Consider the following 12,253-nt stretch of genomic DNA (forward strand, 5'->3'; position numbering starts at 1 on the left):
TATTGGTTCAGGATAATAAACGACCAAAATATAAAATCCTATCTGAGCATTAGAATTTAAAGAAGAATTAAATCACTTCTCTGGGTGCCCCCATGATACTCACACATGTATCCTAGCTGAGTCTGGTTGAGTTCATGTTAGCTGCATAACTCATGCAGTGTACACTAAAAGCTAATTAAATGTAAATAGTGAAGATAAAGGGTTTTAAATGTCCCAAATAAACACAGCAACTTACAATATGTATTTTTTTTTTAAAGGGGAAAGGTGAAAATTAAAAAGTGTAATCGGACAAAGTGAAAAGTGTGTTTTTGAAGAGAAGAAAGAAAGGTAGAATCAGAGAAAGGCAGAATGGATTTTGATAATTTTGTCAACTGCAGGATTTCAGGATCGAATTTATCAGATTTCAACCACCAAGTACAAAGTTCACCTACTTGGTATTAATAAATCCTTCTTCAGTCAGTTCTGAATGACTGGTTGAACAACTTTGGCTGGTGCCCACTTGAATTTCATATAACTGTGTCTGTTAAGAACCAGTGGAGGTAGGTGACCTCTTCTCTAAGCTCAACCCCTGAAAGATGGTCCAAATGAAAACTACCCCCCAGTCATTTAGAGGAGTCAACATGGATGAACAGTTTCCATCATTAAGCAGAAACATTAAAGGACTGTGAATAAGGACTTTAATTTGACCCTGTCTCCGTTTTCTTCAACTACAGTTTGATGACCATCGTTGAAAACTTATCCTATCCGTTAAAGGTCCCACTAAAATCAGAAATGTGTTCTTTCTTTCATTTCTGAACAGCTCACAGAGATGTTTGGTTGTGTCTCAGCATGTCCACAAGAAACTGAGGTGCATTTAAGTGTCTGCAGATTTAAGACTGACAAGGTGTTGCTCCAGTTGTCTACTCACTGACAGCGCCTCCTGGTGGTTAAGATGCATCACACCAAATAACTGATCCTGGCCAGGGACCTGTGTCGGACCTGTTTCATGTCATACTCCTCTCTGCGACCACAGTCTGCATCTCCACTGTAAAACATGTAATGGACACCAAAAAAATGGCAACAACTAAAAAAAAAAAAGTCACAACAGGAGAAAAGGTACGGCATTTCCAAAATAGGAGTGTTTATTTCTTTTTAAGGAAGGCAAACTTAGGAATTGGTCCGTGTTAGGACAATCACAAATTCAATCAACAGAATAAATAGGACAGAATGTGAGCACTCGCAACCAAACAATTTAAAGCAACATGAACAGAAATTAATGTGAAAAGACAACAAAACATGTCATTCAGTTTTGTTCTGGTAAGAAGAGGACGGATGATTCACAGAAATTAAAAAAAAAAACAAAAAAACTGACTGACCTGTGAATCTTGATGACCTCCTTCATTTCTGAATAACTGTGAAGTTTAGCCACAGTTGTCAAACAGTGTCGCTGAGCGCTTTGGTCAGGAGTCTGTGCCCCAATCAAAAATGATTAAAATGGAACATTCACAGTTAAAATGCCAAGTTACAAATTAAAATTCTCACCAGTCAAATACAGTCATGACATGTCACCAAGCAACAGGAAAAATATTAACTTTAGAGCTACTGAAGTGAAACCAATTAAGAATTTAGACACAAATAATTAGCTTTGAAATTAAGAAAACTTTTTTTTTTTTGAAGCAATACCTTAAATTTGATGTGTTAAAATAATAATGACCAAGATAAAATGGTACAAAGAAACTGAAGTTTCTACCACATTAAGCAATTTGGATCAAAACAGAAAGAGACATGCTAATAAGACACATTCTGTCTAGGTCATGTTCTACTGAATGAATTTAATGTTGTCAATGAAGTTGTTGAAAAACTTCTGTTTTATACCCAGTAGATTTGAGGCTCCATGTCAAACAGAACAACTTGAACATTTCTTGTGTAAAGCACTGATTCTTTGAGCCTTAAGTGGTTGTTAGAGGTCACATTACAGGATTTTGGGGTTAGTTTTCATTCAGTTTAACGTCATTTTCATGCGTTTTTGCCAAATCTTCTGCTGTAGGCAACTAATGTTTATCCCTGCATGAATTATGCTGGAATAACAGCTCAGGCGCAGTAATTTACATGAGTGTTTATATTCAAAGCACCGAATGACAGATCCAAGTAAAGAGTCAGTAATGCAGGATCCTGAATACGACATTTAGTCCAGCACTACAGAACAATAGAAGTATAGTGTTATTTTAGATTATTACGGTTAAAAATGTCACCACCGCTAATATTATCCACACAGTCAACCAGCATAAACAAAGGAAAAGGCAACTGGAATCTCTAGAAGTCTCTCAGAAAACTCAAAAAAACGTTCCAGTTGCCTTTGTTTTAAGTTTGTTTCACATCACAGAACATTTTTTTTTTCACTATTAGTTTAGGTATTTCTGTGCGTTTATGCCACAGTTCTAATTTGAGCAGGAACCATTTTCAAACTCTCTTCTTTTAAAAAAATACTTTTTACCACTAATAGTGAGTCAAGAAGAGTTGGTCTGGGGCCTCTATGTTGAGGATTGATCGTGGTCTGCTTATGTAGCGATGGACAAAAGAGTAACAGCGACGTAGTATTTAATTAGAGGACTATCCAGGATTGTTTTTTCATGCCCCATTATCGAATCTAAATGGTGTATGATTTGTGATTTGTAATAATGACCAAAGCTGTTTTAATGGTAAAACTGTAACTGTTGAACCAACAGGAATCTGAATTAGAAATAATGTGAAATACATAAATAAAACATAAATGACTGATGTACTGAAGTGTCTCTGTACAATGAAATGCTTGTAAACAGTTTTCCTTTGCCACCTGTAAACAATAACTTTTGTCCTCCCAAAAGATTAAACCAAATTACTTTTTATTTTAATGTGGCTTCAGGGTTACACTACTGGTTTAATCATTTAATATTATCCATGTGAGAAAACAATTTTCTCTTCATCCAAAACAAGAAAATTAACAAACAAAATGAATTCTGTGAATGCCAGAAGAAAGTCAGTGAACAAAGCGTGTGCACAAACAAAAACAGTGGCTGTAGATAGACACATCCAGCAAGGAAATGTTAATATATACTGAGTTTCTTTTAAGAGAGTGAAATCACAGCAGTCAAGTATCAACCTGTAGCGTGTTTCCATGTAACATCTGTTCAACAGTGAGGATCAACTGGTACAGGAAGATTTCTAAGATGGAGCAAGGCGCCCAGTTAGAATATGAAGATAAAGGCAATAAGAGGAAAACAGCTGCTTCGGGGAGTGTGCAAAGGAAGTGTGTTGATCAGTTACTGGGCTTTCCTTTTCCTGGAGCGGTATCGCCTCCTTCTCTGCTTGTACAGGTGTCGGAAGTTGATGAAGAGCCCTGGAGGGAGGAACAGAGCTTCTGTCAGTATTGAGCTCAGTAATTACTGTCTCGGCTAAGGTGTTGTCTGATACGGGTGCCAAACTATTACTTTTGAATCGGTGCCAAAACCAGTGCTTAAAGAAAGGAAAACATACACTTTGTCCAAAAACGGTGCCTTTTTATATTTAAGGCATTTTGTGACGTGCAAGTTGAACAGAATCTCATCTCATCTTCTAATCCTGCTTATCCTTACTAGGAAGAAATAAGAAATAAATTAAACAATATGAAATCAAATTCTCAACAAACTGTCATAATAATCATAATAAATACAGTGTGGGGTTTCACTTGCAGGCTATCAAAACGGTACATTTCTCTGCTTTTAAAAAAACGCTATGCGTCATCAGATGTTCAATCATCAAGGTGTTACCTCTCTTGCACAATATTGCCTTCGAGGACTTGTTGCGGGTTGCCGAGTCTGACTCTTTTGAGGTGAAGTACAGCCAAACTTTTGACCGTTTCACATTCACATCCACACAGGGAAAAACCGACGTGATGTCAGATGTAGTGTTGGCACAGCAATAGAGGTAAGAGGCTGCTAATTCAAAATTCAGTGGCACCGAAACAAAGCACCAAAATCCTCGTTACTTTTCGGTCTGGTTACTGCCATAGGCGTCAGCACCGGTGCCATTAGCCTCAGCAGACCAACAAAGTAAAAGTCATTTGTGCATAACTGTGCTCTAAAGATGCCTCCAACCCTGCACAGATTCACCCACAAGTTGTCACTCAGCATTTACTTAAAAACACAAGTGCAGACTGTTTCTTTCATGCACAAACTGCACAGCTCTCCCTCAATCTATATATTATTTATTGTTTGATTTCTTCCTACCTTATGGTTATTGTGCCAACCACCAAAATAAATTCCTTCCTATGCGCAAACATACGTGGCAATAAAGACTCTGATTCTATATGGCCAAATCGCATTTGCAACTCAACCAGACAGGTATACAGTGGGGGAAATAAGTATTTGATCCCCTGCTGAATTTGTAAGTTTGCCCACTTCCATAGAAATGATCAGACTCTGGTTTTTATGGTTGTTTACTGGTTATGGGTATAGACAGAATATCAGTTGAAAATGCATAAAAAACACACAATCTAAAAGTTATAAATTGTTATGTATTTTATTAAGGGAAATAAGTATTTGATCCCCAAGCACAACACAAGTCAGTACTTTGTAGAGAAACCTTTGTTGGCAAGCACAGCGATGAGACGTTTCTTGTAGTTGGTCACCAGGTTTGCACACAGCGCAGGAGGGATTTTGGCCCATTCATCTTTACAGACAGTCTCTAAATCCTTCAAGTTTCTTGGCTGCCTCTTGGAAACTCGGAGCTTCAGCTCCCTCCACAGGTTTTCGATCGGGTTAAGGTCTGGAGACTGACTAGGCCACTCCATGACCTTAATATGCTTCTTCTTGAGCCACTCCTTTGTTGTCCTGGCAGTATGTTTTGGGTCATTGTCATGTTGGAAAACCCACCCACGAGGCATCTTCAGTGTTCTTGCTGAGGAAAGAAGGTTTTTGTCCAAGATGTTACAGTACATGGCTGCATTCATTGGCCCCATAATGCGGTGAAGTTGCCCTGTACCCTTTGCTGAAAAACAGCCCCAAAACATGATGTTTCCACCTCCATGCTTAACCGTGGGTATGGTGTTCTTTGGGTCATACTCACGTTTTTTCATCCTCCAAACATGGCGGGCCGAGTTAATGCCAAATAGCTCAACTTTGGTTTTGTCAGACCACAGCACTTTCTCCCAAGCCTTCTCTGAGTCATTTAGATGTTCACTGGCAAACTTAAGGCGGGCCTGTACATGTGCCTTCTTGAGCAGGGGGACCTTGCGGGCACTGCAAGAGTTCAATCCATAACGGCGCAGTGTGTTGCCAACTGTTTTCTTGGTGACGGAGGTCCCAACTGCTTCCAGATCATTAACAAGCTCCTGCCGTGTTGTTTTAGGCTGCTCCCTCACCTTTCTCATCATCATCCTCACTCCATGAGGCGAGATTTTGCGGGGAGCTCCAGACCGAGGACAGTTGATGGTCCTTTTATGGGTCTTCCACTTGCGAATAATGGCACCAATAGTTGTCACCTTCTCACCAAGCCTTTTGCTGATGGTTTTGTAACCTATACCAGCCTTGTGCAGGTCTACAATCTTGTCCCTGACATCTTTTGACAGCTCTTTGGTCTTGCCCATGGTGCTGTAGAAGTTGGAATGTAAGAAACTGATTCTTAGAGCAGGTGTGCTTTATATACATGACGAGTTAAGATCAGGAGTATTGGTAATTAGTTGACTGAGCACAGCTGTGTGCCACATGCGCACCAGCCAATCTGTAGGAGCCTGAATTCTAAGTGAATTGTTGGGGATCAAATACTTATTTCCCTTAATAAAATACATAACAATTTATAACTTTTAGATTGTGTGTTTTTTATGCATTTTCGATTGATATTCTGTCTATACCCATAACCAGTAAACAACCATAAAAACCAGAGTCTGATCATTTCTATGGAAGTGGGCAAACTTACAAATTCAGCAGGGGATCAAATACTTATTTCCCCCACTGTAGATTAAATGTTAACGTTTGATCTGGTTTCTGTCTCACCCAGAAACATGAGGACCAAGTAGAGCTGCAGAGTGTAGGAGAAGCTTAAATAGTGTCCAAGCATCGCAGGTAGAGGAAGGCTGAACAGACGCGTCTCATCGAAGATGGGCAGGGACTGGATCACTGCCACCGCTAAAAAAAAAAACAAGAACAGAACAGCAGACTGTCAGTCCAGCGACCAAAGGTAACACCAATATTTAGAATATAAACCCAGAGTGGCCAACCTTCAGCTAAAACCCCCAGTGGGTACAGAGGCATCCAGATGGTGTATCTGAGCCACGTTAACAGCTTCCACTCTGTGCTGATGCAGGCCAGCATGTAGAACGGGTACCTGACAAAGAGAAACACTAGCTAATGTTAGAACAGGAGTCAACAACACATGTTGACCAGGTGAGTGATGCTCTGAGCTGACCTGAAGATCTCAATGATGCTCCACAGGTAGAACACGAAGAAGACTACAGGTTTGTTCTGCATGTCCTCCAGGCTGCCGAAGATGACAAACAAAATGACATTCCTCCCGGCCACCTGTAAAAATCAAATGGAAAGACAAACAGAAACAGAATTTCAGATTAACCTTAATAGGTATATAGTCTGAGTTATCTCTCACAGTTATTACAAACGGAAAGAAAATCAGGAAGTTGTAGTGGATGGATACCAAGTTGAACTAATCTTAGTCTCAAAATATGTTGCAGACAGTGTTCTTCAACAGTTTCCAGTGGAAGCACAGTGCTTCTGCCAAATTCTTCACACCAGTACTGGGCAACATGCATCGGATGAACCCTGAGGAGTGGCAACAGCATTTTCTATTCACAGCGGAGATGGCGCAATAAAATAAGGAGTGTCTCCCAACTGTTACCTGTATCATGGCAGGAAAAAATCCAGTCTTAACCAGACCCAACAACGGATTAATGACCTCGAGCACGGCCATCATCTGACAGAAATACATCATGTCAGCTGTGGTGTGGAAGGTATCATAGAACGAGTCTGTGGAGGGCGAGAGAGAGAGAGAGAGACGCAGACAGATGTGATTAACAGCACACTGCATGAGCCAATACCAGAACTACGATCATTTGCAAAACAAATCCCTGCTGTGTACCGGGGTTCCTGTTCCTATTGAAATGAGCTCATTTGCGATCCACACAAACAAAAACACAAAGCTCTTCACTGCGTTTTCTGGACCTCCCGTTTGTTGTATTTTGCTGCACAGTGGTGCTAATTGTGTCTCTACGGTTTTTGTGTTCCATAAACACTTACTCAGAAACATTTGTCCAGTAATTAATTATTTTGTCCAGAATGTTCAAAAGCAATTAAGGAGTATAATTGTTTCAGTTTAAAATCCTGTTTTTTGTTTTTTATCATTATTTGGTCTGCCAATTCTGCTTTTACTCGACTGCTTGAGTGTCTTTGTCTTCACTTACACCAGGATTTGTGTGATGTATCAAACAGAGGAAAAGAACGGAGTAACTGACAATAGGTTGACTAAATATAAAATGTGGTGAATTACTTATCTCGCGCATGTATCTGCCACACTGGAATAAACTAAAAATGCTACATGGAAAGTTGGAAATCAGACCCAAGTACGGTGTGTTTTTTAAAGTTTCTTCCCGCAGAGTTGGGAATTTTTACCGTGCAGCAACCTTAACGGCTAAAACAGTTTTTAAAAACTGCAGTTCCTCAAATGCATGGCTGAAGTTCACTTCAAAAGTCAATCAATCTTACCAGACTATAAACATGTTTATGTAAAATTAACATTTTAATTTTACATAAACATGTTTATAGTCTGGTAAGTGCAACTGAGGTTACGAAACCCTGCCAACAAGTGTGAATTTTCTAGCTACAACCTCCAATTCATAATTTAAAATAATTTTTTAAAAATTTGTTTTTACAAACCTTGACCCAGAATGAAGAGACGCACGGTCATGTTGACAAAGATCCAGGAAAATCCCAGGAACTGCACCAGGTTGTACATAAACAAGTAACCTTTCTTCAGCCCGAGGAAAGCTGAGGAAGAGAGGACTAAAATCAACTGATGCAAATAAAATTCCTGCAACACTCCCAGGTGAGGAAACTGAATTCATCGACAACACTGATGATAGAGCGGCTAGAATTATGTAAGAAAAACTCAGGACAACTCACGATCTTCACGAACTCTCGACTCCACACTGATCTTGCTTATCTTCTCCTCTTCCTGAAAGAGCAATGGGTGAATTACAATCAGCCACGTTTTTCCTTGAAGAGACATGGCTGTCGTGTATTTACTACATTTATTAAATGCAGACATCTAAACTACATCAGGAGTTATGTTTTGGATCTGACTCAAAATAAAAAAAGAGAAATAAATGTAATTGGCTTTTTAAAATAAAAGTGCGGATCTACCTGATCTAAACAATGAGGCTGTACAGTCAAACAGACAACAACCAAGACAGAGAGAAGATTTGTGAAAATAATTAAAGCAAAGATAAGCACAGTCTTCACTGCTAAAACAATTTCAGTCTAGGTCAACTTATTCTCTTCAACTCTTCATTTTTAATGACAGATATATGTTACTGGATAAGAGTGAATTTGTGAAAACTTAACCAGCATAAATAGAGCAGTTGTTACAGTATATTTGTACAGTTTTAACAACCAGGTAAGAAAGATAACTGTCAGGTATTATTTGAGCCTTGCCAAACTACAATGCAACATTTCATGGGCTGACTTTGCATGGCCAAACATAAAAAGGACCTGAGGCTGAAAGAGGCCTTCATCTACTCCAACCCTGGCAAACATAATCTGACAAAACCTGTTTCCAACAACAGACGAAAATAGAATAGGATAGTAAATAGGATACTATTTCCAAAAGTAAACACAAATTTATTTTCTCTTCAGAGTGGTTACAATTCTTTAAGTTCTTGCCTTAGCCTGAAGTTCCATCTCGGCATCTGACTCGTCCAGCCAGCGGTCGAAGTCTGGAGCTAGAAACAGAGGCTTTTTCTCCTGCAGCGTCAGCCGATCCCACCAGCGCTCTTCCTGCTTCCTGATTTTGATGTCCACCTGACGCTGGGTGGATTTATGGTTAATCTGAGGACATAGCATTACAAAAGTCTTTTGGACACTGGGCAAGAAGAAGAAAATGAATGTATGCAAAAACTTTAAGTTTGAAAAAATAAAGACCAATAATCCTGTATATTTTACAACAGTTTAATTTAAACATTATTTAGTTAAGTTTTTAATATTATTTAGTTTCACAAATTTATTGTTATTCCAAAGAAATACTGGAAGATGGACTGACACCACAAGATACGATCACAGAAGCAAAAGTAATATAAACGCCATATTGTAATGATAAATAAAAGATCAATACCTCAGGTCTAACGGGTTCCAGGAACTCAAGTCTGAACTCGTATTCATTATCTCCTTTTGCTCCATGGCCCTGTGCTACAGCACAATATCACAGTGTAGGTTATTACGATATATTGCTTCGCATCATGTTTCATGTGGAAAAACAGCACATGGAATACATTCATTATTTTTATTTGCACAAGTTTAAGTACCAACCACTGAACTGAAGAGTGTTGTTTTCCTGAAGGCTGATATTGAGATTCTGTAAAACACAAAGCGAGCTATTAAAACCCCAAAATGAGTTGCAATATGAACAAAACAAATAGGTGGAAATTAAAGAAGTATGGTGATATTTATTTTTATCATTGTCATCTAATCCCATAAAAATGGGCCAAAGATTTTCCCAATCTACCTTTTTTCACTAAGTCCTACTCATGTTCCTCCTGCTGAACATATGTTTTTAAAAACAGGCCACGTATTCATAGCAATATCAAGCTTTGATTACAGAGTAGGATAAGTTGGCAGTGAAGATGATATTTACGAAGAATAAGACAAATTTAGGGTATCACCAGGGTTATTGTTACACACAAACAAAAGTACTTCACGGTGCTGCAAAAAAAAAAATCCATCAAGGTTATAATGTTAAGTTTTTGTTCTTGTTGCTTCAACTTTATACTTAATTAGTTGTACTATGACATATATGCGTGTAACTTGATAGCTGTTCTGCTCTTATCCTGTTTCAGTTGCCATTAATCAATTTTCCTAAGAGGCTAAACAAGATCCAGAACTGCCATAAAACCTCATGCATCTTTTATAAGACACCTTCCAACAGATGCAGGATTAGTATGGAGGAAGCTGCAAATGTCAGGGAGTATAGAACACGTATTTGATGTTAACAATGCAAACATGGAGGCAGTGCGATGAAATTTAAGAAGCCAACGTTAAAGTGAAACCCTCGATACAGGTTTTGACTGACACACATCTAAATGTATGCTTGGTAACTTCAAAGCTTTCTGCTGAGCATTGTTTAAGCACATAGTAGAAGCAGTGGCATGAGATGTAGCAGCAATATCCACTAATCATAGCCCCTCTGGTGTCCAAACAACAATGAAATCTCATGGACAACCCTGCAGTATCTTGCAGTAATTGGTTTGTGAATGGGCGAGTGAGAAGCAGCAAATTAAAAAGAGGCGAGCTGAACACCGGCCTGCTTTACATGGAGAATCAGCAGCTATGCATATGTAGAATTAACTACCAGAAAATATAACAGTTTTTTTTTTTAATTATTATTGGTCTGTTTCACACAAGTTGATAGCAGCTGTTAAAAGAAACAGGAAGTTACACTACAGCAGCTATTTTTGAATTGAGAAATCTATCAACTATTACAGGAGGCATTTGTCACTGTTTGCTGACTAATAATCAGAAAACTAAAATTAATGAATTAATGAATTAATAATAAATAATTAATGTTTATATATTGCTTTAATTTGTTAAGCAATAATGATGTAACCCTCGTTAAAATAAAATAATAATAAAAAAAACGCTTTTTATCGCGTTAACTTACAAAGCTGTTTAAAACCGTTAGTGTTGCAAGGGCAAATAAATGGCTAACCGTGTGCTTAAATTGTGTTATTTAGGCAATAAATGCCTACTATTTAAAACAAAAGAAGAGCAAATATTAAGTAATGTTTGTCTAGTTTCTTTTGTCCTCAAGCAGAGGTTAAAATTCAAATGCAGTCATCATTTACAAATTGAACCGTACACCACCGCGTAGCTAACACGCTACAGTCGCAACATATGAGCTAACTACCATAACACCTGCATTATTAAAGAACATTTTAACTGATGACATTATGAACTCTATAAGTTAAGGCTGAAGACAGCCAGGGACGTGGAGGACCGTCCTACCTTGGCATCGCTCAGTTCAACCCGGAGGTAAATCTCTCCGTGCCGCTGCGCCCAGTAAACATGAGGAGTCAGAATCTGCATTTTTCACGCTTCACAATTTCATTATTTTACCAAAACTACAGCGGTAGAATTACTGCAACGGGTGCACCGAAGCCTTCATCTGACGCTCTGACAACCCCCAAACACACAAAGTGGACAGGTGGACTGTAGTATATACAGGCAATGGTGGCCACACAGATGATGCTGAAGGAGCATAGTACTTCCGGGAGGATGTCCTTATCGAACTTCAAAATAAAAATCGTAAAGTGTCTCCGGTATCAAAATAAAGGTCTGCAAACTAATAACGTCTAGCTACTCATTAATTGCAAACAACATTGTCATGTTTGCAATTGTGTGATTAGTACAATCTATCGTACCTTTGTGATATTTTGTCTTTTGAAGTAGTTTTATGTATGCGTAATTGGTTGCGCTTCTTTGAATGATAATGAACGTTAAATGTTAATAATGCTTATAATAAGTAAGCATAATAAGCAAAATATCAGTTTTTATTATGTTTAGCCTTTTGTTTGTTGTTTCTTTCATAACAAATACTATTTTATGACATCTTATAAATTCTATTTTTATTTATTTATTTATTTTTGTTTGTAATTCACTGTGTTTGCTTTTCTATTTTTGGATATATAGCACAAGACTCTGTGTATAGATGTCACTTGTGAGTACATTTATAAAAGTCTTTAGGCCTGCACGCTCAGGACATTTGTTTTACATCCTACATTCTGCCACAAGAGGGCATTAAGAGACTATTGAGACAAGGAAAAGGTGCGCATAATCATGATGACAAGTGTGTTGTCTGTCTGCTCATTTATGCCTTCATGCATTAAACTAATCATGGACTGTAGATGAGAGATATTGTATACCAACTCAACCTAGACACAACACAGCTCATGATCTTATTAAAAAGGAATACGTTCCCTCAGCAACCTTTTGACACGGTTCACCTGGTAAAATATAACAGGCGTTAACCTTATGAGATATGA

General features: G+C 38.3%; 1 protein-coding gene across 1 annotated transcript; it reads right to left on the bottom strand.

Annotated features, from left to right (window-relative positions):
• Positions 1-1,096: 1,096 nt before the first annotated feature.
• On the bottom strand, positions 1,097-11,467 carry LOC125005913 (very-long-chain (3R)-3-hydroxyacyl-CoA dehydratase-like). Its single transcript, XM_047581565.1, has 11 exons — positions 11,217-11,467; positions 9,525-9,570; positions 9,331-9,404; positions 8,883-9,047; positions 8,124-8,175; positions 7,878-7,988; positions 6,844-6,971; positions 6,400-6,512; positions 6,212-6,318; positions 5,988-6,119; positions 1,097-3,355 (listed from the first exon to the last, which is right to left on the bottom strand). The coding sequence occupies exons 1-11, from the start codon at positions 11,295-11,297 to the stop codon at positions 3,279-3,281; spliced, it is 1,086 nt and encodes a 361-aa protein (XP_047437521.1). The 5' UTR covers positions 11,298-11,467; the 3' UTR covers positions 1,097-3,278.
• Positions 11,468-12,253: the final 786 nt, after the last annotated feature.

The sequence above is a fragment of the Mugil cephalus genome, chromosome 3 (genome assembly GCF_022458985.1).
Source record: "Mugil cephalus isolate CIBA_MC_2020 chromosome 3, CIBA_Mcephalus_1.1, whole genome shotgun sequence".
Taxonomy (NCBI): Eukaryota; Metazoa; Chordata; class Actinopteri; order Mugiliformes; family Mugilidae; genus Mugil; species Mugil cephalus.